The 27,423-nt window shown below is 43.7% G+C and overlaps 1 protein-coding gene across 4 annotated transcripts in view; it reads right to left on the reverse strand.

Annotated features, from left to right (window-relative positions):
* Nucleotides 1-899: 899 nt before the first annotated feature.
* uggt2 (UDP-glucose glycoprotein glucosyltransferase 2) overlaps nucleotides 900-27,423 on the reverse strand; it is a 43,359-nt gene continuing 16,835 nt past the window's right edge. Inside the window, exons 22-41 of one of the 4 annotated variants that reach the window (XM_035749957.2) lie at nucleotides 24,351-24,560; nucleotides 20,876-21,007; nucleotides 19,895-20,025; nucleotides 19,229-19,324; nucleotides 18,924-19,026; nucleotides 17,832-17,911; nucleotides 16,291-16,480; nucleotides 16,027-16,185; nucleotides 15,714-15,799; nucleotides 11,812-11,896; nucleotides 10,381-10,463; nucleotides 10,022-10,045; nucleotides 8,164-8,268; nucleotides 7,918-8,002; nucleotides 7,101-7,283; nucleotides 6,789-6,949; nucleotides 3,806-3,920; nucleotides 3,514-3,630; nucleotides 2,416-2,593; nucleotides 900-2,091 (exon numbers count right to left, since the gene is read on the reverse strand). In XM_035749957.2, coding sequence (XP_035605850.1) covers nucleotides 2,069-2,091; nucleotides 2,416-2,593; nucleotides 3,514-3,630; nucleotides 3,806-3,920; nucleotides 6,789-6,949; nucleotides 7,101-7,283; nucleotides 7,918-8,002; nucleotides 8,164-8,268; nucleotides 10,022-10,045; nucleotides 10,381-10,463; nucleotides 11,812-11,896; nucleotides 15,714-15,799; nucleotides 16,027-16,185; nucleotides 16,291-16,480; nucleotides 17,832-17,911; nucleotides 18,924-19,026; nucleotides 19,229-19,324; nucleotides 19,895-20,025; nucleotides 20,876-21,007; nucleotides 24,351-24,560 — 2,346 coding nt within the window. In that variant the 3' untranslated portion in view covers nucleotides 900-2,068. Of the gene's footprint in view, nucleotides 2,092-2,415; nucleotides 2,594-3,513; nucleotides 3,631-3,805; nucleotides 3,921-6,788; nucleotides 6,950-7,100; nucleotides 7,284-7,917; nucleotides 8,003-8,163; nucleotides 8,269-10,021; nucleotides 10,046-10,147; nucleotides 10,232-10,380; nucleotides 10,464-11,811; nucleotides 11,897-15,713; nucleotides 15,800-16,026; nucleotides 16,186-16,290; nucleotides 16,481-17,831; nucleotides 17,912-18,923; nucleotides 19,027-19,228; nucleotides 19,325-19,894; nucleotides 20,026-20,875; nucleotides 21,008-24,350; nucleotides 24,561-27,423 lie in introns of all 4 variants that reach the window. The other 3 variants (XM_052493758.1, XM_052493757.1, XM_035749958.1) reach the window with 3 other exon arrangements.

The raw sequence follows: 27,423 nt of genomic DNA on the forward strand, positions 1-27,423 counted from the left end.
CCTACAACCTGGGCTTGGTTTTTGTCCTGACATGCACTGTCAACTGTGGGACCTTATATAGACCGGTGTTAATAGACTTTTCCAAATCATGTCCAATTAATTGAATTTGCCACAGGTGGACTTCAAGCTGTAGAAACATCTCAAGGGTGATCAATGGAAACAGGATGCACCGGAGCTCAATTTTTAGTCTTATAGCAAAGGGTCTGAATACTTATGTAAATATTAACTGCTCAATATACAAGTGCTGACTGTAAAGGGTACAACGTGCTTTTAAATCTCTCCTTTCTCCCGAAGTGTGCACTTCTAGAATTCTCCCACGCTGCGGCAAAAATGGATACGCCTAGGCCACCCACTGGAGGACAAGGAAGAGAAGGGTAAAACCAAAGATGGTGCTATATAATATACTGACTCAAAAGGCAGGGAACATAGACGACAGTGTTACTGTTATAAATTACAAGGGTTAAGGCTGAGTCATGAATAGGCTACGTTGCAAAATAGTCTGCCGAGACGAGTCGCTGTCTGAGCATTAGCAAACAGCATCTGCGATATCACGGCCATGTATCAACTCCTAGATATTAGTCTCGAGCTGCAAAATACTCAACATGTTTCCATTGCGGGCTGTAAAGAACACATTTTAATAGTGAATGTCCGACTAGCAACTTAGGCCTACGAGACTTTATGTAAGGGAAATGGCACGATACAGTTACAGTGACCTCAACCTAATATTCTGTTTGTGGAGTGCAGAGACTGCGTCGTGATAACGAGTTAGAAAATATCAGAATACACTCTCAGACAAGTAATATTAGAATTCATATTCATAAGCATGTTCTGTACCTCTGCCAGGGCACACATCACACCTCCATCAATCACACTGACACAATGGCAGTTCATATACATAATGAGGTTTTGGTAGCAAAGAGATTTTATTCCTCACACCTGAAAATGACAAAGACAAGAAACACCTTCATTTGACACACTGAGGTGAAAGCTGAACTTTAAGAGCAAGCTATTGGCTGTTAAGACAAGACCGTGACAGGTATAAAAGGAGTTTTGATAATGCATCAACACCTATTTCATTCCTGAGAAGATTTGCTGTACATTAAGGTATTGAAAAATGCAGTCTAAAATATACATACTTTAACCAACAAACACAAGGTATGTAAACAATGATAACTTAATTGTTTGAGATTGTACATATATTCGCAAATGGATAGTGAAATGCTGAGATCTATGTCCTCCCAGTGATTACAGGAAAAGGTGACCCTATCTGGCAACAAAGCATTTGCAGTATTGCATCACTTGGCAGAGAATTGAAATGGTTGGTGAAGCAATCATTCAGACAGACAGCATTGTGGGACTCTCGGACCACAGTGTGTGTAGTGTTGATTACATCCCTTATACAGCAGAGCACATTAATGTACAGATATGAGCCATGTGAGCCTCCATTACAATTGTTTGCAAGTAGTGCAAGAAATCAATTATCAAAATGTAACATTGTCTCCAAGCGCTGATGGGCATTTAAGTCAATGGCAATATCACACCAATCAATAACAGACAAACTAAAAAGGCCCATTATAGCAGCCTACATTGCCAGGCAATTTAGATGTGGCTTGGTGCTCGAAAATGCTAAGAATGTTGTCATATAAAAATTCAAATGTCAGCTGATCTTAACAGATCACAGAGAACACAAAGTCAGCTTATGAATGAGCCATATTCATTTGATTCTTTGCATACAGTATCAGTGCAATCATTTCAAATGCCTTTTACCAACAGTGACCTCTTAACCCTTTATACTTCTTTACATAAGAGAAGACCATGAAGCAAACTACTGTTCATAAAGTTTATATTAGACCACAAGAAAGGGTTACGTCAAATGATTTCCTTCGTAGGACTCCTTCGTTATAAAAATAATAATAATTCTCGTGTCTCTGTCTTTTCAAAGGGAGGGCGTAATACTTCTTGGCTAAATACGTTTGTGGGAAATGTACATCATCTTTGTAGTCTTCAAGCTTCATCGGAGAATTAGGTGCAAATATGCCTCTCTCCTCTTCTGCAGTGTGGGCAGGTGCTAGAGTTCATCACGCTCGCTGCCTGGAAGTTAGACGGTGAGAAATGACTGCTGTTATCGGGTACAGTTTAGACTTGTTAGGACATTGGGCTGTATTTGATGTAACTGTAAATAAGTAGAGAAAATTACATCAAAAAAGCTAAAAGAAAGGGACAAAAATAAATGGATACACACATCCCACTGGGCACACACTGGTTGAATCAACATTGTTTCCATGTCATTTCAATGAAGTTATGTCGAATTGGCATCTGTGCCCATTGGGATATAGATTGATATGTTCAGAGACTTCTCTCCTGTATGGGAGCAGCTATAACGGGACTAGAAACTGAGTTACTCTGTATACTAACCCGTCTTCTCTGGAGGGGAGGAGGGTGCAGGCATCGGGCTCTGCGTCGCTCGGTCATTGTCTTTCTGCTCCTGGACGTCTCTCAGTAACTGTTTTATCTTGTTGTCGTACTCCACCCACTCGGGCACAATCCTCACGGCCGCCGACAGCTTGGGCTCCTTGGTCTTGGGGTTATTACACTGCAGATAACGCAGACACACACATCAGTCATGACTTCTTCCACCAGAACAATGGACCCCCCCCTCTTGGTGTCTGCAGCTACCATTTAAAGCTGATCCGATTTCCTTCTCCATTAAAGAGACATTAGTCTTTCTCATGTATCGGTGGTGCCCAGTGGTGTCTCAGGGTCAGAAAATAGTATGCTTCACTTTCCAGTCATTGTGAGCCTGTCAGATATTCCCACAGCCAATTCTTCACTCTGTACTCATAATTAGTTTAGGAGATGGGGGAAATAACACCAATTTCCCATATTTTCTACTGTCATCACAAAAACTTAGAGCCGATAAATGCCAAACACATTAGCATTACTGGATGGATGATAGAAGTTATGGAGCCTAAGAGGATATGCAATAAAACAGTCAAAATCATGGACTTTACATAAGATTCACACTCGATAATGCATACTAAGGTTATTGGCACTTAGTGTGAACTGCTCTTCCTCAATAAAAATGAATATGGGAGGTTGTTAGCACTTCTACGTTTTACAAGATCTTGCGGAATAGACTAAGAAAATGATGGCCTCCTCTTTGCGCAAGTGGAATCACAGCTATAGTCCCAATGCGGAAGTTGCTACGACTGTCAGGTTGTAACTGATAAAGCCACACTAGGACGGTCAACTGCTACTGTATAAAAATGTACTTTACTCTATATAATCCCATAACTAAACAAAAATAAAAATGTTGCAGCTCACAGCAGTGGAATTGAATGTGTAAATGACACTTCTATTCTTGACTATGTTAGCTGGTAAATATCAGCTAGGATTATTCTTGCTTCCTGCAGGGGTAGAGGATGGAGACTTCCATCAGTAAGAGTATGTCTGGCATAGTAATGAGATTCCCTTCCTCAGTCAGTCAGTCAGATAGATAGAAAATAGACCCACCAGGTCAATGGTCTTGGCGGTGGTCTTGGATGCGTTGTCACACCAAGTCTCACACCAAAGCCACTCCTGGGGCAGGGACTTGATGGCCACCTGGTGGATCATGTTGTTGGGCAGGTCCTATCAGAATGAAATCAAACATTTACTCTACATTTCAATTAATAGTAATTAGACATTTACTGACAGAATTGTCAAAAGGTAAGTGGAAACAGATCCTCTGCTACGGGGATGTCATTGTAACTCAGTAGTTGTCCTGCCATTGAGACAGAGAGAAGTGTGTGATGTCCCCTCTCACCTGGTCCAGGTTGGACAGACTGTTGGGGTCCTGGCTCAGGGCTTGGTACTGGCCACGCAGTCGGTCTCCTGCTGCTATCTTGCGGAACTTCTTCAGATCTACCACATACAGAGCACTGGACAGAGAGAGAGAGGAGACGTTTCTGAAACAGTCAAAATGCTTTGAAATGGATGACCCACCAAGAGGGAAATACTGCTATCATAAACCAAAGCTAAATGTCCCAGTCATCCACATTTATAAGTGTATCTAGTGTAGCATGTTAACATACACAAAGGTGCCACGTACAGTGGCAAGGAAAAGTATGTGAACCCTTTGGAATTACTTTGGGTTTCCTGCATAAATTGGTTATCAAATTCGATCGGATCTTCATCTAAGTCACAACAATAGACAAACATAGAAAACTAATAACACACAAATGATTGTATTCTTCTTGTCTATATTGAATACATCATTTAAACATTCACAGTCTAGGTTGGAAAAAGTGTGTGGCTAATGACTTCAATACAAGCTAATTGGAGTCAGGAGTCAGCTAACCTGGATTCCAATCAATGAGATGAGATTGGAGATGCTGGTTAGAGCTTCCTTGCCCCATAAAAAAAAAACTCACAAAAAGCATTACCTGATGAGAACCATGCCTCGAACAAAAGAGATCTCAGAAGACCTAAGATCAATAATTGTTGACTTGCATAAAGCTGGAAAGGGATACAAAAGTATCTCTAAAAGCCTTGATGTTCATCAGTCCACAGTAAGACAAATTGTCTATAAATGGAGAAAGTTCAGCATTGTTGCTACTCTCCCTATGAGTGGCCTTCCTGACTGCAAGAGCACAGCGCAGAATACTTAATGAGGTTAAGAAGAATCCTAGAGTGTCAGCTAAAGACTTACATAAATCTCTGGGACATGCTATCATCTCTGTTGACGAGTCTACGATACGTAAAACACTAAACAAGAATGGTGTTCATGGGACGACACCACGGAAGAAGCCACTGCTGTCAAAAAAAACATTGCTGCAAGTCTGAAGTTTGCAAAAGTGCACCTGGGAGTTCCACAGCGCAAGAGACAAAATATTCTGTGGACAGATGAAACTAAAGTTGAGTCGTTGGGAAGGAACACACAACACGATGTGTGGAGAATAAAAGGCACAGCACAGCACACAAACATCAAAACCTCATCGCAACTGTTAAGAATGGTGGAGGGAGCATCATTGTTTGGGGCTGCTTTGCTGCCTCAGGGACAGCTTGCTATCAGACGGAAAAACGAATTCCCAAGTTTATCAAGACATTTTGTAGGAGAATGTTAGGCTATCTGTCCGCCAATTGAAGCTCAACAGAAGTTGGGTGATGCAACAGGACAACGACCCAAAACACAGAAGTAAATAAACAACAGAATGGCTTCAACAGAAGAAAATACGCCTCCTGGAGTGGCCCAGTCAGTCCCGACCTCAACCCGATTGAGATGCTGTGGCATGACCTCAAGAGAGCAGTTCACACCAGACATCTCAAGAATATAGCTGAACTGAAATTCCTCCTTTCCCTTGTGCAGGTCTGATCTGCAACTACAGAAGACGTTTGGTTGAGGTTATTGCTTCCAAAGAGGGTCAACCAGTTATTACATCTAAGGGTTCACATACTTTCCCCACCCTGCACTGTGAATGTTTACACGGTGTGGTCAATAAAGACATGAACACGTGTAAATTGTTTGTGTTATTAGTTTAAGCACACTGTTTGTCTACTTCTGTGACCTAGATGAAGATCAAATGTTATGATCAATTTATGCAGAAATCCAGGTATTTCCAAAGGGTTCACAAACGTTTTCTTGCCACTGTACTTAATGTGCCACGACTCCCATCACAGACATTGACAGTCTAAATTAAAATCGGACTCATACAGGAGAATTTACTGGCATTTCAGCAAGCTGTGTGGTTTGATTCATGTCACACCCTGTCCACCCTGCCTGGCTGCGGTTGGCCCCATGCAGCTGTGCAGCCCGCTGGAATCCAATACAAATGTTCCTGATTCGCTGGCGGCCTTTGTTCCAGCTAGCTAGCCTCCCAGGCAGTGGACTCCTGCTCTGGCCCAGTGGATAGAGCATCTTGCTGGGGAGCTTAATCTGTTCAGCTGGCTGGCTGAATTAAGCCACTTCAAAATGGGCCACCAGCACCCCCACACTCCCAACAAGGAACCAGTGCACTAGTCCCTTTACCACGCCTAGTTATTCATGTATAGCAATGCGGATACAGGGCCGTAAACATTGAACCTGAAGTAAAGCTATTTCCTCACTTCTGGAAGTAACAGTCTCTTCAATGTGGTGTTCCACATACATATTGTATGGCTTTCATGGTTTAGCCTCACAGAGTGCAAGGAATAACAACATGTTAGTGAAGACCAACCCCGAACAGCGAACAGAGGTGCGATACTGTAGTTGTGATACAAATATTCCCGTCTGCGTGAGAGAGAAAGGGAATGTTTTATCAGTGGATATCAGTGGAGGTAATTTAATCGATGCGGAGAGGGTAGCATCCTGCTGCATCTTCCTCACCCACTGTTCCCTCTGAGAACCATGTTATGCCTCGTTGTGAAGGACAGGAAATAAAAATCGATGAGCGTTTCTGTATGAACCGCCAACAGCCGACTCAAAGGAGTCACTGTCAAATAGTGAACGTTAATGTTTTCAACTATATGCATTTATTCTGCTGAATACATTGAGAGGGAACACATTTTCCTTCAATTGTATTTTCCTTCATATCTTCTGTGAATAACTTAAATGAAATATCAATACAATGACAGTAGATCGGCCTCAGCAAGGGAAAAAAAACAGGAGGATACCATAACTCTCAAGCTTGTATGAATTAGCAAAGAATATGTGTTTACTATGCAATAGTAACATTGTAAATATGCACTTCCAGTGGCTGGTGGACATTAATGGCATAGACAGCACTACAAATCAAAATGTCAAACTGTGTAGGTATTGTAGCGGGGTTTACCTAATGTGGTATCTCCTGTTCCCCAGATGTGAGGCCCAGTAGCCAGTCTTCCAGAAGCGGTAGCCCTCCATCTCCTTCCGACTGTCACAGAAGGGAGTGTACCCATAGGGGGCGCCCTCCAGGTTCAAATCCCTCAGCTCCTTCAGATCGGCCCTAACTATCTGCGAGGACCAGGAACAACGGTAAATCAGCACCACGGACAGCACTAAAACCGTGTGGTTGCCTTGCACAAATCCTGCAGGTCCACTTCTCGATGATTTACTATTTTTATTATGGGTATGAATTTGGTTTTGTAAGAGCGGTATCAGTTACCTGGTCAGCATCCACAAAGATGATTTTGTCCACAGCCAGGGGGAAGAGGACATCCAGGAAGAGGATCTTGTAACCCCAGATGATCCTCTGTTTCTCAGTCTGCTGGTGGAGCCAGCGGGGCCATTTGTACTGGACCAGCTCATACTGGAAACCATAGGCCTCAGCCATGTAAGGTATGGACTCCTAAAGACATATAAAACCTCATATAATGAGAGGAAAAATATATCGCGCCCGGGCAGAAAACAATGATTTTTTCTCTCTTTAGGTTTATGAGAAAATGTACAATAGGTCCTGACATTTGGTCTTAGGAAATAATTATTGTGAGAAACTGACTAAAATACATTAAAAAACAGCAGCAATATTTTGAGCACTTGATCAGTGTAAATATATAGACACTGAGCACTTGATCAGTGTAAATATATAGACACTGAGCACTTGGTAATGCACATTTCACAGATCAAGCAGAACGCCCTTGAGGCATAAAATAGTCGCATAAAAATATTTCATAAGTAGTGAAACATTCCAAATGCAGAACATTTTCATAATACTCGCCCTTTCCTGTGGCTCGTTTGACTATTTTAGATACATATGATGTAGCTTAGTAGGTGTTCATGTATATGGACTCATCCCTATAGTGGGAAGAACAGATAGATAAAAAGAGCACAATCACAAAGGAGAAGGCCTCCCGCAGTTCCTTTCATCCCTCAACACAAACAAATCTATTTCTCCCAGGGGTCGCGCTGCAGCGAGGAGAAAGTTATCACGACAATGCAGGAAGGCAGAAAGTTTGTGTGGAGTCAAGCCGTGAGGCGGTTACCTTGAAGGACGGAGAGAGGTAATTCTTGAGGAACCAAAACTTCACAGGGGTTTTGGTGTGCTGGAGGACGGACAGCATCATTATTCTGGAACAGGAGGAGAGAGAGGGAGAGAAAGAAACAGAACGAGAGGGAGGGAGGGAGAGAGGGAGTAAGTCTCAGAGGATGAGGGCTAAGAAAAGGCAAGAAGCGCGTGGGGCCTCCAGACCAGCAGTGTATGTCTCTGTGTGTGTGTGTGGGCGTCTCACCTCAGGAAGCGCTCGTATAGATGGCCTGAGGCCACAGAGAAGATGTTGAGCACATCTTCCCTGTTCTTCTCTCCGTCCTCTGAACTGGACCCACCACCTGCGATGCTACAAAGGGCCATAGGTGTTACATAACCCGGATTGAAGTAGACTGCTCAGTAACCTCCTCAGACAAACACTACTACCTCAGTCATAATACACCACATCAGTAACAGAGATGATTCTCCAACCATAAATCCCTTATATTTACACTTGAGTAGTGTTTACTTGTGCGACAGAATGTCAAAAGATCATGACACCCCTCTGGTAGACCTAGATCAGTTGCTACTGTCTACAGCAGAAAGTGCCACTGCTCTCCTGCTGGCTCTCCTCCAGAATAATCAACTGATTACAGCAGAGACACAATAAAAAGGCAGCTGTAATTTTTATGGGGCCCCTTCTGTTTTCCTCCACAAATATCAAATAAAGAACAGATAATGAAATAGACTCTCGCAACACCTCCAGAGCACAAGCTCCTCTCCATCCCCACACGGCTGCTAATGGCAGATGTTTTTGGACTCAGTCATGAGATTGGTGAACCCTCTGGGATAGTCAGGTGTATTCACTGAATGGATATATTGTGGACATGGCATGTGAACAGAGTATTTGAGACGCGTTCAAGCCCCAGAAGCTGGGAAGGAAGTGCTGTATCCAGGTTCTAATCATTTTCCAATCCAAATCTAGCCTACACTGATCTGATAGTGTGTAGTATAAAAACAGTAGTATAAACCAAATGAAATCATTAACTTGTGTAAGCACTGTAAAAACAAACTGTTAAAAAACTAAGGGAACTAAGATTAAAGGTAGGAATACAGGCACTGTCCAAACTCATAAGATCATGCAGGGCACATTTGGAGGAAACCAATCAGGGCTTGTGCTTGGGGCAGTGATGTCTGCAGTCAAACTGTGTGTCCTTCTCTGTAACAGACTGCTGATGAGGAGAGTCTCTCCTCCCACACTCAATCAGCAGTGCAAAGAAAGGCCCAGAGGCTCCAGCGCACAGAATTGAAGAGGGAAAGAAAGTCTCTCTGCCCTCACACACAATACTGTAGCAACCCTCCCTCCATGTCATACAAGGCTAAAGCCTGCCTCTCTTCCATCTCTCTATGTCTCATACAAGAGCCAGCCTCATAGTGTTACTGTAAGCCCCACCAATGCACTGCTGCTTGCCCTGGTGAGCTGGCTGCTGGGCCATCACCGCTGTGGTCCGGAGGATGCCTTGTGCCTGGCCTGGCTAAGCCTGTCATTATGGAGGGGGCGACGGCTGAGGGGCGCGAGGCGGCCTCCATTGTGAGGGCCAGATAATGCCATCTGCAGTGCTCCACTCCAGCGGGACCCCAGATAAGCAGCTTTAGGTTTTCAGCTTTTCAGGTGAGGGCCGGTTTGGCCGACATGCACCAGATAATCCAGACCTCTGGAAGGACCCAACCCTCAGAGTACTCTCCGGCCGTCCTCAGCCCGAGTACAATTACAGAGCAACTCCAGAGCTGGATTGTAAACTCTCCACATTTCAGTTCCTACTACAGCCACAACAACATCAGTTTACTGTGTGGGCAGTTCTAGCAGCATTTCTCTACATCAAAGCATATTATTTTAATTAGAAAATATCATGTTCAATAAAATAAGGGTTTATACCAGTGACTTGAAGTTCAATGTGACAGTAAGAAAATAACCAATGTCCAAAAAATATATACAAAAATAAAGCATAAATATCATTAAGAACTGAGCCTGGGAAGCAACCAATATTTACTTACAAGACACTTCTATGTTAATCAATATGGTAAACAGACAGGTTAAGTAGTTGCAGCAATACACATCCTACCTTTTCTCAAAAGTGCTCCACACACTTCACACAGCAAGCATTAGGTGAGGAGACAGATCACACAGTTAGGGTGTGTCAATGGAAACACAACATGCTCCACACACACACACACACATACACACATACCTAGGTCTACAGTAGCACATTTTTTTGGCAATAGATTTTACAGAGTAATATCTCAGCCTGGCTCCGAGGGCACCATCTCTCCTGCTGAAACCGCAGCATTATTAGTGTCCATAGATAGTGGATCAACTCGCCCACAAATCAATGCTCTTACCACCATTCTATTGATGTAACTTGATCGAATGAAGTCTATGTAAGATATAGCTACTGCAAGTGAGAATGCGCCACACTCTTACCTAGCGATGGAGTCCCATATTCCCTTGTTCTCTGTGGCTTCACTTAGGAGGTCCTCGCTGATTCTGTCAGACTTTTTCTGAACCTACAGTGGGGAATTAGACAGAGGCACACTGTTTATTTATTTATTTTTCTCTCTGAAGCTGGGAAGTACACTTGAATCCATACAACATCCTTAGATTAGGAGATGACACATTACACTAAGACAAATGGATGAATATCTCCAAACTACACTGTCTTGGAGTGTGTGCCTGTGTTAGAGCTACACTACATGAACAAAAGTACGTGGACAGCTGCTCGTCGAACATCTCATTCCAAAATCATGGGCATTATTATGGAGTTGGTCCCCGCTTTGCTGCTATAACAGCCTCCATTCTTCTGGGAAGGATTTCCACTAGATGTTGGAACATTGCTGCGGGGGACTTGCATCCATTCATCCACAAGAGCATTAGTGAGGTCGTGCACTGATGTTGGGCAATTAGGCCTGGCTCGCAGTCGCCGTACCAATTCATCCCATAGGTGTTGATGGGGTTGAGGTCAGGGCTCTGTGCAGGCCATTCAAGTTCTTCCACACCAATCTCAACACACTATTTCTGTATGGACCTCGCTTTGTGCACAGGGGCATTGTCATGCTGAAACAGGAATGGGCCTTACCTAAACTTTTGCCACAAAGTTGGAAGCACAGGATCGTCTAGGTCATTGTATGCTGTAGTGTTAAGATTTCCCTTCACTAGCCCCAGAACATTATTCCTCCTCCACCAAACTTTACAGTTGGCACTATGCATTGGGGCAGGTAACGTATTCCTGGCATTCACCAAATCCAAATTAGTCCGTCGGACTGCCAGGTGGTGAAGTGTGATTCATCACTCCAGAGAACGTGTTTCCACAGCTCCAGAGTCCATTGTGCGTGGTGATCCAAGGCTTGTGTGCGGCTGCTCGGCCATGGAAAATAATTTCATGAAGCTCCCGACAAACAGTTCTTGTGCTGACGTTGCTTCCAGAGGCAGTTTGGATCTCGGTAGTGACTGTTGCAATTGAGGACCAACGATTTTTACGAGCTGCGCGTTTCAGCACTCGCCAACCATAGTTCTGTGAGCTTGTGTGGCCTACCACTTCGCAGCTGAGCTGTTGTTGCTCCTAGACATTTCCACTTCACAATAACAGCACTTACAGTTGACCGGGGCAGCTCAAGCAGGGCAGACATTTTACAAACTGACTTGTTGGAAAGGTGGCATTTCTATGACAGTGCCACGTTGAAAGTAATCAGTAAGGCCATTCCACTGGCAATGTTTGTCTTTGGAGATTGCATGGCTGTGTGCTTGAATTTATACACCTGTCAACAGTAGGTGTGGCTAAAATAGCCAAATCCTCTAAATTGAAGGGGTGTCCACATACCTTTGTATTTATAGTGTATGCGGTTAGAGAATACATACCCTGACTTTGATGATCTTGCTATGGAAGCTGTTCAGCACAACTTTAACGTCACCAGAATCAGCGGGAGAATCAGTCCCATCATGCCTGTCAGAGAGACAAGAATTAGGGGGAAATAGTTGTAATAGTATATAGTGGACATAACATGGACATAGTATTCCCAGAACAGCATTTGCCTCTCCCTCTATACCCTGGGAAAGGAATCACCTCTTCCACTTTACTTCCAGATCATGTCCCCTGATCTTCGTGAAAACGCGGCCATTTAAGATGTATATAGCTACAGTACCAGTCAAAAGTCTGGACACGCCCACTCATTCAAGGGTTTTTCTTTATTTGTACTATTTTCTACATTGTCCAGTAGAATAATAGTGAAGACATCAAAACTATGAAATAACACAATGGAATCATGTAGTAACCAAAAAATGGTTAAACAAATCAAAATATATTTTAAATTTGAGATTCTTCAAAGTAGCCACCCTTTGCCTTGATGACAGCTCTGCACACTCTTGGCATTCTCTCAACCAGCTTCATGAGGTAGTCACCTGGAATGCATTTCAATTAACAGGTGTGCCTTGATAAAAGTTAATTTGTGGAATACCTTTCCTTCTTATTGCGTTTGAGCCAATCAGTTGTGTTGTGACAAGGTAAGGTTGGTATACAGAAGATATCCCTATTTGGTAGAAGACCAAGTTCATATTATGGCAAGAACAGATCAAATAAGCAAAGAGAAACGACAGTCCATCATTACTTTAAGACATGAAGGTCAGTCAATCCGGAAAATTTCAAGAACTTTTAAAGTTTCTTCAAGTGCAGTCGCAAAAACCATCAAGTGCTATGATGAAACTGGCTCTCATGAGGACCGCCACAGGAGAGGAAGAGCCAGAGTTACCTCTGCTGAAGAGGATAAGTTCATTAAAGTTACCAGCCTCAGAAATGGGCAATTAACTGCACCTCAGATTGCAGTTCAAGTAACAGACACATCTCAACATCAACTTTTCAGATGAGACTGCGTGAGTCAGGCCTTCATGGTCAAATTGCTGCAAAGAAAACACTACTAAAGGACACCACTAAGAAGAGACTTGCTTGGGCCAAGAAACACAAGCAATAGACATTAGACCGGTGGAAATTTGTCCTTTGGTCTGATGAGTCCATATTTTAGATTTTTGGTTCTAACTGCCGTGTCTTTGTGAGACACAGAGTAGGTGAATGGATGATCTCCGCATGTGTGGTTCCCACCGTGAAGCATGGAGGAGGAGGTGTGAGGGTGACACTGCCTGTGATTTATTTTGAATTCAAGGCACACTTAACCATCATGGCTACCGCAGCATTCTGCAGTGATATGCAATCCCATCTGGTTTGAGCTTAGTGGAACGATCATTTGTTTTCAACTTGACAATGACTCAAAATACACCTCCAGGCTGTGTAAGGGCTATTTGACCAAGGAGAGTGATGGAGTGCTGCATCGGATGACCTGGCCTCCACAATCACCCGACCTCAACCCAATTGAAATGGTTTGGGATGAGTTGGACTGCAGAATGAAGGAAAAGCAGCCAACAAGTGCTCAGCATATGTGGCAACTCCTTCAAGACTGTTGTAAAAGCATTCCTCGTGAAGCTGGTTGAGAGAATGCCAAGAGTGTGCAAAGCTGTCATCAAGGCAAAGGGTGCCTATTTTGAAGAATCTAAAATCTAAAATATATTTTGATTTGTTTAACACTTTTGTTGGTTACTACATGATTCCATATGTGTTATTTCATAGGTTTGATGTCTTCACTATTATTCTACAATGTAGAAAATAGTCTGAATAAAGGAAAACCCTTTGAATGAGTTGGTGTCCAAACTTTTGACTGGTACTGTATATAAAATTATATTTGAGTTTGTGGATGAATTTACATCTGCGTTTTATGACGATTTTGCTCTGAAGACCACTGCACTATGTTTTTGCCCATTGAATACCATTCAAAGAGTCTAGGAAAAAAATAAAAGGCTGCTTCCTGGAAAACAACGTGTCACTTGCGTAGCGTATTGAGCTCAATATATCCACACACACACACACACACACGTAGGCCACCAGCTAACATGTGTCATTAACTGTGAAGAAGCCCACAGCACGAGTGTCCCACACCCAGACAAACCCATCAATCTAGAGGGAGGGGGAAAGAACACAAGGACAACAACAAAGGTTATGCTCAGGAAGAAAACACACGGTGAGAGAAAAGCACTGGGGACCACCGACAAGGCATACATTGACAAGACAACAGAATGATGCATGCAAACAGGCCTTTCTGGGAACTCCGCCAAGGTCTCGCTCTGATCATATTAATCCCCCCTACTCGTCATTCAACATCCCCTTTATTCCATTTTATCAGTCGTTACTTTCCAACCGTGCTTTCTGTTTTATCCATTGACACATTCTTTATGCGGAAACACCTGTAGTGTCAATTGCGTGGCCACTGGACTTTGGCTGTGATTGTTTTAAGATGACCCAGTGTTCTGGTCTTAACACTTGTGCGGTGGAGAGTGTCTCTGTGGGGTAAGTAACATTAGACACCTCAGGTCTGAGGGTTAGAACGCCACTGAACAACCTGCAGCCAGAGATGATCAATAGGCTGTGGCTCAGCAAACCATCATCACTTCAGCGCTTACTAAAGGCAGAGAATTAACCGTATCACCATGATAAATGTCAGCCCTCATTGGGCACAAAGTGCATTTTCCCCAGTTGGAAAGTGCTGTTTGGTTTGGACTGGTCCACTGTCGCCTCCGCCGAGGCCATTAGGGGCTGTGGTGGGAAAAGCGCAAGAGATCAATTTGTATCCGGGGACAGCTGGGCGTCTCATTCATCGCTGTCAGGGCCAGTACGCTACAGGAGAGGGCACGGCGTTGGGACTCGCAGTGAACAGACACTCCCACTCGGCTCCGATCGGCCCCCCTAACCAGAGCAGAGCGCCATTAACCGCAAGAATAATGGCGCTGCCAAGGTGAAAAATGACATCACCTTTTAGCTTCACCTGGAGGATTGGGGAATAACTCTTGTTGTCTGATATGATTGTGGTGGAATCCAGGTCTGGAGGTGTCCTAAATCTTCCCTGTGTGGAGATGAATGGGTGGGTAATCCCTGGGAGACCAAATGTACTGTACGTACGGATCCACGGATGGAATCATGGAATTGTCCAATCATATTCTCTAGGATTTCCATGCACAGTACTGCAAGTGATACATTCATGAGGGTTTTAATAAGATTCATTTGGTCATTAGGTTGATGTGTTTTTAAGACATCGGATAGATAAATGCATGGAATTTCAAAAAGGTTTGACCAAGCCGCAACCCTAGAGAGGAATGTCTAAAACCGACTACATTTAATATGCATGTACATCATGGGATATATTAAAACAGCAACGCCGCCTGTATTAGCAGCAATCCACACCCACGCCCTTCCAAGCAGCCAGGAAAATATTGTGCTGCTGATTTTCCTGGGTTTAGAGAAGATCGCATGGCAGGTGAACGGCTGAATCATCCCTCCACCCGGTCTTCCCTCTAATAGCATCCCTCCCTCCCTCCTCCCACCCATGTCTGTCTCCGAGGCCATACGCACACAGCACAACTCCCTGCGCTCATCAAAACCTTGAGCTGCAACAAAGTCAGCAGCTCCCTGCGTTACCATAGCGATGTGCTTGGTACCTCCAGCAAGCAGTTACTGAGGTAAAAAAAAAGAAAACTCGGATGTTGTACAGATGGAGACAGTTAATTACCAGCAGGCTTTGCATGCGTTCACACAAATTACTAACTTCTATCTGGAATGCAGTGATATGATGAGAGAGAAAACTGTGGTAGCACACAGGCAGATTCAAAGGAAAATTAATGCAAAATCAACTAAAACATTGATTCCGTAGACTCACTATACTCACGCTAGAATTTGATAGATATCCTCTGACCTCCCCTCCCGTAGCTTCAAGATCCAGGCTCCAGGATTGGCTTTCAACTGGAAGTATCCCTATTGACAACATGGGTTAAGATAACATCAAAGAATGATCTGAGATCCATTTATTTTAATTCCTTGAGTCCATTATCAGAAGCATAGCTGTACACAGTTCTGCAAACTGTCCTCCATATGAGCACCAAACACTCCATAACAATACCATTAAAATTCCTATTTGAGCCATCATGAAATGGGGAGCCAAGATGGCACCCATTCAACTACTACAACTGAGTGATTCTCACCAGGTTGGCCATGACAATGGTGTCCTGCATGAGGGGGTCCTGGCTCATGCCCAGGGTGAACTGCAGGCCGCGGGGGGGCTGGCCCGTAGACAGGTCAAAGCAGTGGCCCTCCAGCAGCAGGTGCTCCAGCTCGTACTCTGCAGTCACTACACCTTTCACCTGAACAGAGATTAAAAGGTCAGAGGGTTAAGGAGGAGTCATGTCTCTTCATTGGTTTGTTCAGGTTTGGGTTTTGTGCAGATACCCATTAGCCTAGCTCAGTACCTCCTGTAGGTGGATGTTGTCCAGGTCATAGGGGCTCCTGACAGCCTCCACCATCCAGCTCTCTGGGGTGATCATGTTGAGCGTGAGGAGGGGCGACTCAGGGAGCTCCAAGAAGTGAGCCACTGGTCCTGCAGACACCGTTTCATTGGCCAGGAAAGACACATCCGACTCCAACACAAAACGGTAGAAGCTAAAGAGAGAAGAGTTAAGTGAGGAGTGACAGAAGTCGATCGGTTCTCACCTACAACTGTGAGTGTTAACGATTATCATGATTAGGTCATTGGAGACGGATGGAACACAATTGAGTAGCTTCTGTTAGCTATCGACAGACATGTTGTACACTATTTCACTTTCTAGGGAAGAGAGTCATTCTACTGTGACCGCTGAGGATACGGTGTCTTTAACGCGGAGGTATCTGAAACCGTATCGGCCAATAATAGGAACGTATACCCCAGATATAGAGTGTATTCTACTTCAATGGTATCAGTCAGCCAGAGTTTTCACATAGGTTATTGTCTGCTAATCTTTATGCTAATTGCTTTTCTTCAATCTGCCCTCTGACACAGTGAAGTTGTAATGAGTAAAGATAACGCGGCAGACGATCAATATTACTAACACCTTCTCTCTGTATTTAAAACTGCCATCCGATCCCAGAGGCTAAAGGATCCTCACATTTCCTCCCGAGAAGATTTTTCAAAAGTTAATTTCAGTTGCAGCAGCTTGCCTTGCTGCTGGGGAGAGTTAGAGAGAGGAGCGCTTTGACTCCAGGGTGGAAGAGAGCGAGAAAGCTGGTGCATATGAAGTTAGGGGGAAAGAAGGGACAGAGGATTAAATTACTGAGCCATAACCAAGTCTCCAGAGGAAACTCTCTCTCTCCCCCTATCTTTATTGGATTGGTCCCAATTTAGAAGAGTGAACCAATTCTAGACAGAGAGAAAAGTCAGAAAGAGCTGAAGAAAGCAGCCAACTGAACTGATATCCTCCTCGCCATCCCCCTCAAGCCATGAAAGTCTTGGAAGACATTACAATGTGCTCGCAATGGCAACGGATGCACCGGTGCTCTTGCCAGTAGCAAAGTATCACAAATAGTGAACGAAAGAGTTAGCGTCCCTCAATCACCTGCTGGGGCGTTGTAGTTGGAAGGAGTCTTGCAGTCTAAACTGCCTTATTATTCATTGTTGCTTATTCTCCTAAACCCACAAATGAAGTAAACACTTACACACGGATACCATCAAATATCGTTCCTGTCAAGAAACAAACTCCACTCAATTGCACCTATGTGATCAAGAGAACGCATCTACCTTAAACCTCCATACCTCAATGTACTACCATATGTGTTCAGGGGAGGCCCAGAGCAATAAGGTGGTGTTATTAAATAGATAGTATCTGTGGGGCAGTCTCAGAGAGGTCCTGGGTGGTCACACACACACACACACACACACACACACACACACACACACACACACACACACACACACACACACACACACACAACAGTACTTGGGCAGGAACTTTAATTAGGAGCAGAGGAGGAAGCTTACCTCTTGAGGGGCATATCGGACAGCTTGGCCCGGCAGTTCATAAACACCTGCAGTTTCACATTGACCACTTGACTGAGCACCTGCAAGAGGGGAGTGGGCGGCCCGACCCAGTTAGCGTACACAGTGAAATAAACCACACTCAGCAGGCAGGATAAAACTACACGCTCAAAGTTCTACCGAGAAGCTCAAAGTCTGCTGTCCACCTCTACTCAGCTACTGTATACCGCTGTGAAAACCTGAAGGAACTAGCTAACACAAGACATAGTTTCTCCTTAATAAACACAGTGACTAGTGCTCAGGTTGACAGAAAGACTCAAACAGGGGTGAGGGCATAAGAACAGTGTGTCCGACTGTGTACAGCTGGTTCTCTCCTGTGTTTCCCAGCCGTGCCTGGCTGCCTGCAGCTGATTGAGTGGCAGGGCGATCACTTCCGCATCACAGCAGACTGAAACACACTCTCCTGGCCACCGTGACACACTCCACATCACACCAGAAGTGGCTGCTCAGGAAGTGATAGCAAGGTGACTCATAGAATTCACCTCAGTCATATAACAGGCAGGCAGGCAGCTGATGTACAGAGGGCAGCCAGTGGGTTTGTGTCCGTGAATCATCATCATCAGACTGAATAAGCAGGCAGCTCCAAATAACAGCGTCCTTTCCTTTTCCCGGAGGAACTCAGAGCTGTACATTTCACACTGTGCAGCAAAAATAACTGGCAAATATCTGTCAAGTTGGATAATTAGCATGGAGTAGCGCTCGCAGAGCAATAGAGTTACCTCTGAATCTATTTACAAACGTCCATTTAGGGAAAGTCGCATTTCATGAATGATGAAATTGTAAAGAATTGAAAATGTACCTTTTTCAGTCAGCCTATATAAAATTAAGAACAGTGTGATTGCAGAGAATGAGAAGTAATAACGTCAGTTATGGGTTTGAAAACATTTTCGCTTCAGCCTGCACTTTCACACATGCCCTTGTCAGAGGCTGTCAATATCTCTGTCGCCTTCCTGCAAATTAAACCTAATGTTGAACGTCCTTGACGTAGTCATAATTAACTATGGGTGACAGAGGGAAAAGGGGAGCGCTGCTCACAATCAACAGCGGTGACATCTTCTGGGCATCCCGGGTCACGGGGTCCACAATGGCCACCACGTCGTAGAACACCTCGTCTTCCCGAGGGGCGAAATGGAGCACGCTGGGGAGGACGAAAAGGCAGTGTCAACACTCAGCCACACGTCGGCAATACGGCTCTACTTCCACGAAGCACTCTCCCTATTACGACAGCAATATGATAGAACTAGCAATTTCCCGACCCATTACGACAAAAGGAAAGCCCGTTGAAACTGAAGGTGCAGTAGAGGGAGACATAGTGGCGAGTGAGAATTGCTATCCTTCACCTGTGCTCGTCTTTGACGAAGCGGAAGTCTCTCCTGCCCTCTCCTTTGGGGGCAGCGGCGAGGAGGGCGTCCACTTTCATGACTAGATCGCTGGCTCTGGGGGGCAGAGGAGGACAAGGGTTATTCCATCACTTATTGATGACGCTTATTATGGTGGTCAGAGAGAAGCCAGAGGACGCATCCCAAATGGCACCCTATTCCTTTTTTAGTGCACTACTTTTGACCAGGGTCCATAGGGGGAATAGGGTGCACGATGTGATAATAGGGTACCTTTTGGAACACAGCCAGAGACATCTGTCCTCTGCTCAGAGTTGTGACTTCAATATTGTTCAAATGAATAATATGGCTCGAGACAGATCCTTAAATATTCAAAAATGGACAATTCTCCACATAAAAAAAACTGTTTTTCCAAAAACAGTAGTCTTTTTTTGTAGAGAAATAGTAGTTTAGAAAATAAACGGAATGTGTGGCTCTAGGGGTTCTGTGAAGTGATTTGGAAACTGATGAATGGAAGAATTTCATCGTAGGGTATGAGAAGTGATTTTCACTTGACTTTCATCATAAAAGTAGGATTTGTGTAGCAGTGTCCATCACCTACGGTGAAGTACAGGGCACTGCTACAGACAGTGAGTCCAAACAGAGAAAGAGAAATGTTCACAAACGTACTGCTTTCCCTTGCTTCCCATCTGCTTGATTCTAGCTTTGACTTTCTCGGCTGTGGTGCTCAGCGTAATCTTCTCTAACAAATGGAAATCCTCCACGTTGAATTCCTCCTCGTCTTCAAATGGCCCCAGGATCTAGCATGGAGAGAAGAGAATACAATCATGGAGGCATTCAATGTTTTCAGAGGGATGGAACCGTGACGTGCCACACAGAGCAAACAACCCTCAGAAATAAAATCCCGTCACAATTTTCACTAATAGTTCCTCAACAATGTGCTCTGATGTACCTGTTTATAGACACTGAATCTTGTACAGAGCAGCCATCTAAAATAAATAACTTGTGTAAAGGGAGGTATTTAATCTCTTCCCGCCATATGGTCACTGTGTTCCAGGGCTACTGCCTCTCCATTTTTTCTTTCTATTTTAAAGAGGAGAGAGAGCATCCCCTACGCTGCCGGACGGACTGCAGAGGAATGGAAAATTATATTAATTGTTACAGCCATCTCAGGGTCTGGCCCCTTCATCCTTCGCTGTCAGCACTGCTGCTGCTACCAAGACATCAGTCATCAGCTCTGCTCTATGATAACACACACACACAGACGCGCACACAAACACACACGCTGCAGCCCTCTGTGCCACCTGTGACCTCTGGGAAACAGAGGTCATGCTGACTGGACAGTCTAGAGGAGCTCTGTGAAACACCAGAGAATAATACTCCCCTGCTACAGCAGCTTACTGTGAAATAACCCGCTCATCTCCCCCTGACAACACCGACAGCGCTTACTTTACCGAAAGGTCAACGTGCTCTACTACCTCTCCCGACTGACAGTAATCCACGGTTCATATAATTCTTTGTTATGATGTTTAGTATGACTCAGTAAAGTAGGGCTGAGTTCATATATTCCCTATTGTGTTAATGTCACTGCAGGGAACAGTATCACTAGAACACTGGGAAAGCAGGGACTGTAGAGTCCTGTCCACTCACCCTGCCGTTGCTGACCACAGCCCTTTGTCCAGTGTGCAGCTTCAGGACATCTCTGCAGAACAGCTGCTGACTGCGGATGAAATCCACCTCCATGGTGTTGAACTTCTTCTCAAAGGCGTCCGCGTCCATGCCCTGCAGTGGAGGAAAAGAAACACGGCACACTGTTGGTCTAAGCAGATATGTTGAGTGCAATCGTACTGTACATGACTGAAGAGCGGGTGATATATGATCTGATAGGCCTCCTGAAGGACATCGCTCCCATTCCACTCCACTCAAAACAAAGTCTGAATCGTATTGATATAACGTAGGATCCATGCCAGGCTACAAATCACTTTGTTATTGACAAATCGTTGAAGTCCAGAGCAATCACTGCTCCGCTTTTAAACATAAATATTTCATAGTCAGAGCCGGCTGAGCTAATAGCAATGCTCATGCTGGGAGGGAAAAAAAAAATCAGAAGAGAGATTAATCAATTTGTAATTAATCTAACACAATTTTAATTAAACATTGGCCATTTTGTCCATAACAAATCAGCCACCAGAGAGAGTGTTCAGTTTGCAGAGTCAGGTTATTAGTTTCTCAAACAATTTTTTCGCCCCCAAGGAGAACAGGTGAAATACCAATAATGTCAGCCCCAACTCTGTCAGCAAGTCTGTCTGGCAGCCAGTAATAACATCATATCCCCAGCTCTCTGGATCCCAAACCACAGAGCTCCATACACAGCGCCACTGCTGATATTTCCATCACTATTCCTCCCTCCCTCCTTCCTTTAACGAGGGCAGAAATTGAAGGCCGGGCTGCTGTGGTAACTCTCCCAGCCTCTCTGTGTTAAGGCCCCTGGCTGAACACTCACTAGACTCAGGATGGCTGTTGTCACTGGTGAGAGTGAGAAGGGGGGGGGGGTGTCTCCTGTCAGTTGATTGGCTGATCGATCCCTGAGAGGGAGGTTTGCTATGAGTCTGCCAGTGTGTATGAATCCTATACCGTAATAGTGTGCAGACAGACAGAGCAGGATGAACACCTGTGGTTGCAGAGATGGCTGAGTGGAGAGTAGAGTAGAGTAGAGGGGAGAAGAGACGTGGTCAGGCTTGATCAGGTACATGGCTGAACCACACGGGCACGAAGACCAGGCAACAGCTCAGCCACCACGGTCTCTCTGGGGATGGGGTATCCAAAGAACACTGGTAGTTCAGTATTCAGCACGTGGAGCTTGTGCGCACTACTCACGCTCTGACTGATCAAGTGTAACTGACAGTGAGTAGGTCTATGCATCCCCTGTCTGGAAGCTGTCAGGCATGCTCAATATTTATACTACCACATAATATTCAGGGTGTGGAGAAATGAGAAGAGGTGCTCAACCGTCACCAGTCCTGTGGCACAGGGTCTCACAGAGAGAACAGTGGAGATGAGTCTCCAGTCATTCGGCAGTAGCTAATAATTTAAGGGTTCCATGTAAAAATATGAGCCGACTACAGTGCCTTCAGGAAGTATTCATACCCCTTGACTTAATTCCATGTTTTGTTGGGTTACAGCCTGAATTCAAAACTGATTCAATGTCTTCTAACACCTACACACAATAACCCATAATGACAAAGTGAAAACAAATATGTTTTTAGAAATGATTGCTAAATTATTGAAAATGAAATATAGAAATATCTCATTTACATAAGTATTCACACCCCTGAGTCAATGCATGTACAATCCCCTTTGGCAGCGCTTACAGCTGTGAGTCTTTCTGAGTAGGTCTCGAAGAGCTTTGCACAATTGGATTGTACAATATTTGCACATTATTTTTTTTTTTTAATTCTTCAAGCTCTGTCAAGTTAGATGTTGATCATTGCTCGACAGCACTTTTCAAGTCTTGCCATAGATTTTCAAGCCGGTTTAAGTTTAAACGGTAACTCCCTAGTCCTTTCCGATGACAAGCATACCCATAAAATGATGCAACCACCACCATGCAAGAAAATACAGTATGTAGAGTGGAACTATGTGAAGTGTAGTGCTGAATTTGACAAACATAACATTTTCTATTCAGGACAAAATAGTAATTCCTTTGCAGTTTTACTTTAGTGCCTGATTGCAAACAGGATGCAAGTTTTGGAATATTTTTTATTCTGTACAGGCGTCCTTCTTTTCACTTTGTCAATTAGGTTAATATTGTGGAGTAACTACAATGTTGTTGATCCATCCTCAGTGTTCTCCTATCAAAGCCATTAACTGTTTTAAAGTCACCATTGGCCTCATGGTGAAATCCCTGAGCGGTTTCCTTCCACTCCGGCAACTGAGTTAGGAAGGACACCTGTATCTTTGTAGTGACTGGGTGTGACTGGGTGATACACCATCCAAAGTGTAATTAATAACCTCACCATGTTCAAAGGGATATTTTAATGTCTGCTTTTTTTGCGAGACATTGGAAAACCTCCCTGGTCTTTGTGGTTGAATCTGTGACTGAAATTCACTGCTCGACTGAGGGACCTTACAGATAATTATATGTGTGAGGTACAGAGATGAGGTAGTCATTCAAAAGTCACATTAAACTATTATTGCACACAGAGTAAGTCCATGCAACTTACTATGTGACTCGTTAAGAAAATGTTTTCTCCTGATCTTATCTAGGCGTGCAATAACAAAAGGTTTGAATACTTATTGACTGAAAACATTTCAGATTTTCATTTGTCATTGACACAAAATCTAAATGTAATCTATTTTAAATTCAGGCTGTAACACAAACATGTGAAAAAAGTCAAGGGGTATGAATACTTTCGGAAGGCACTGTATTGTCTATGTGAGGGGGGGGGAAAGGCACCCCTCTCGCTATTCAAGTTAAGTAAGAGTCTTTTGATGCACCCGTGTGTCAATCTAAGTAAGGTTTTTTTAAATCCCCATCAAAATCTGTCAATTTAAGCTAGAGATAGGACTACCTGTTTTTTTTGCATGGGTTGCATCTCATTCTACTCTATTGTGGCCTTCCATATCTGTGGTGGAAGGAAGGTGGTCGAGCTACAGGTGTTTGTCAGATCACGAGACATGCCAAAAACCAGTCTTCTGAAGAAAAAGCCTGTAGCGTCCAAATGGTTTGGCCTACAAACTGATATGAGCACGATGGTGTTCTCCGTTTTGCTCTACGACCCCCACAAGGGACACATCTGAAAATAACCTGGTACCGGTTTAAAAAGATGAATGGAAGTATGGAGGTCGTTTTGTGCAAACAAAAAAAGGGGATATATATATATATATTATCAGACCTTTCAGACACTTCAAAACCTTATGATTTATTTTTTACTTTCTGTTTTATCATTTATGAATGTGTTATTCACTGTGTTTCTATGGGATAGTATCAATGGTCAAATTATATATTTTATAAAAAAATGTTTTATATTTTCTGGTATAGACCTACAGGGGTCCTATGTTGGTTTAGAAGAACCTCCCTCCTGGTCACACAATTGTCAAATTCAGATTTTCATCCCCAGTTTACCTTCACCAGTAGGTTCTTCATCTTGGTTCCTTGTTGAAGGAGCTGGACAGTTTCCTCTTTAAGGATTTTCTGCACAAACTCCACTGCGGCCTTGTTCTTCTGGGTGAGCAGGGCGGCCCACACTGCCCTGTAGAGCACAGTGCTGTCCTCGCTGGCCGCACCGCCGCTGGGATTATCAATCACCCCCACACGCACACTAGCACTGGCCCTCTGCACACACACACACACACACACACAAGGTTAGAGAGCACTCAGACTAGCATTGATTTACTATACACTTCTATTTACAGAGTGAAGGTGTCGAGAAAGGGGTGGAAAATGTTAATTTAATTAATATAACCTTCATTCTCTTTTTTGTAAATACAACACACAATATCCACTTGTTTAACTGCTGTAATGTTCATCCTTCTCTCACTGTCTGCACAATGAGAGCTTTCACATCTGCTCACAGCATTATGTCAAGCTTAAAGGTCCAGTGTAGTCAAAAACGTGATTTGCCTGTGTTTTCTAGACACTCACCGGACCGTTTATTACACCCATCTAGTACCGGTCGGACCCCCCTTGTCTCTAGAACATCCTGAATTAATCGGGCCGGAGGTTTTGGAAATGTTCCATAGTGATTTTGGTCCATGCTGACGCTACGACATCACACAGTTGCTACATATTGGGACGGTTCATACATGATTACAAACAGCCAGTTCATCTCATCCCAAAGATACTCTATTGGGTTCGGTCAGCAACAATGTTCAGATATGCTGTGGCATTCAATCGTTGCTAAATTGGTATCAAGGGACCTAACGTGTGCCAGGAGAACATTCCCCACACCAGTACACCCCCGCCACCAGCCTGTACCGTTGACACCAGGCAGGACAGATCCGTGGAGTCATGCTGCTTACTCCAAATCCTGACTGCATGACACAACAGGAACTGGGATTCGTTAGACAAGGCAATGTTTTTCCACTCCTCAGTTGCAATAGTCCATCCGTGACAAGGATCGACGAGTTGTGTGTTCTCAGATGCAGTTCTGCACACCACTGTTGTACTGCGCCACTATTTTGTCTGTTTGTGGCCCGCCTGTTAGCTTACACGGTTCTTGCCATTCTCCTTCGATCAACAAACTGTTTTTGCCCACAGGACTGTCGCTGACTGGATAATTGTTTTTGTCGCACTATTCTCAGTAAACCCTAAACACTGTCATGCGTGAAAAGCCCAAAAGGGCGGCCATTTCTGAGATACTGGATTCGGCGCGTCTGGCACAGATGATCAAACAATGTTCAATCGAACAGTAATTTAACCTGTTTGAGCTAGGGTGCAGCATTTTCACTTTTGGATGAAAAGCGTGCCCAGAGTAAACTGCCTCCCACTCAGTCCCAGATGCTAATATATGCATATTATTAGTAGTATTGGATAGAAAACACTCTGAATTCTCTAAAACTGTTTGAATGATGTCTGTGAGTATAAGAGAACTCATATGGCAGGCAAAAACCTGAGAAAAAATCCAAACAGGAAATGGGAAATCTGAGGTTCGTAGTTTTTCAACTCAGCCCCTATTGAAGATACAGTGGGATATTGGTCATGTTCACTTCCTACGGCTTCCACTAGATGTCAACCGTCTTTAGAACGTTGTTTGATGCTTCTACTATGAAGGGGGACTGAATGAGAGGGGAATGAGTCAGAGGTCTGCCAGCAGTCACAAGCTCAGTCACGCGCATTCACATGAGAGGAAGCTCCCGTTCCATTGCTTTTCTACAGACAATGGAATTCTCCGGTTGGAACATTATTGAATATTTATGATAAAAACATCCTAAAGATTGATTCTATTCATCGTTTGATATGTTTCTACGACCAGTAATATAACTTTTTGGAATTTTCGTCCGACCTTTCAGCTGGAAGTTGCACACGCGTTCCGATTTGTTTACCAAACTCCCTAACAAAAGGAGGTATATGGACATAAATTGTATATATCGAACAAATCAAACATTTATTGTGGAACTGGAATTCCTGAGAGTGCATTCTGATGAAGATCATCAAAGGCAAGTGAATATTTATAATGCTATTTCTGACTAATGTTGACTGAGCAACATGGTGAATATTTCTTTTGGCTGGTTTGGGCTCTGAGCTCCGTACTCAAGATTATTGCATTGTATGCTTTTTCCGGAAAGTTGTTTAAAAATCTGACACAGCGGTTGCATTAAGGATAAGTTTATCTAAAGTTCCATGCATAACACTTGTATTTTCATCAACATTTATAATGAGCTCTGAAAATGCACTGCATGTTTTGGAACTACTGAACATAACACGCCAATGTAAAATTAGATTTTTGGATATAAATATGCCCTTTTTCGAACCCTTTATCCTATGAGTGCCATCTGATGAAGATCATCAAAGGTTAGTGATTAATTTGATCTCTATTTGTGCTTTTTGTGACTCCTCTCTTTGGCTGGGAAACTGGCTGGGTGTTTCTGTGACTTGGTGGTGACCTAACATAATCATTGTGGAGCTTTCGCTGTAAAGCATTTTTTAAATTAGACACTGTGGCTGGATTAATGAGAATTGTATCTTTAAAACGGTGCCTAATGCTTGTAATCTTGAGAAATTTGATTTATGAGATTTATGATGATTTGTATTTGGCGCCCTGCAATTTCATTGGCTGTTGGCGAGGGGTTCCGGACAGGTTAAATCCTTGATGCCTGTCTCATTGTCTGTAGGAGTGGATTAGTTAATAGACCAAGAAGGGAGTTCCAAACCACGCTGCCAGACAGTCCTAGAGAAATTGCTGTTTGCTAAGAAGTTTTGTTTAATTGTTTAATTGAATTTTTAAAAAGTAAGGTACCTTTAACATTGCCTATACAAAACATTTTGAGGATGTCCTTGAAATTACTGCAGACAGGAGATTTATTGTGAGGCTAGAGGCTTGTTGACAAGGTATTGTCTGTCTCAGTAGAGAGCTCACAAAAAAATATACCTTCTTAAAAATAAGCCTCAATAGCTTGCAGTCTCCAGACTGCTAATAGTCTTTCTCTTCTTATCTGCAGTAAAGCGAGGTATAACCCTGGCTGGATTTTAAATCAAC

Source organism: Oncorhynchus keta, chromosome 34, assembly GCF_023373465.1.
Source record: "Oncorhynchus keta strain PuntledgeMale-10-30-2019 chromosome 34, Oket_V2, whole genome shotgun sequence".
NCBI lineage: Eukaryota > Metazoa > Chordata > Actinopteri > Salmoniformes > Salmonidae > Oncorhynchus > Oncorhynchus keta.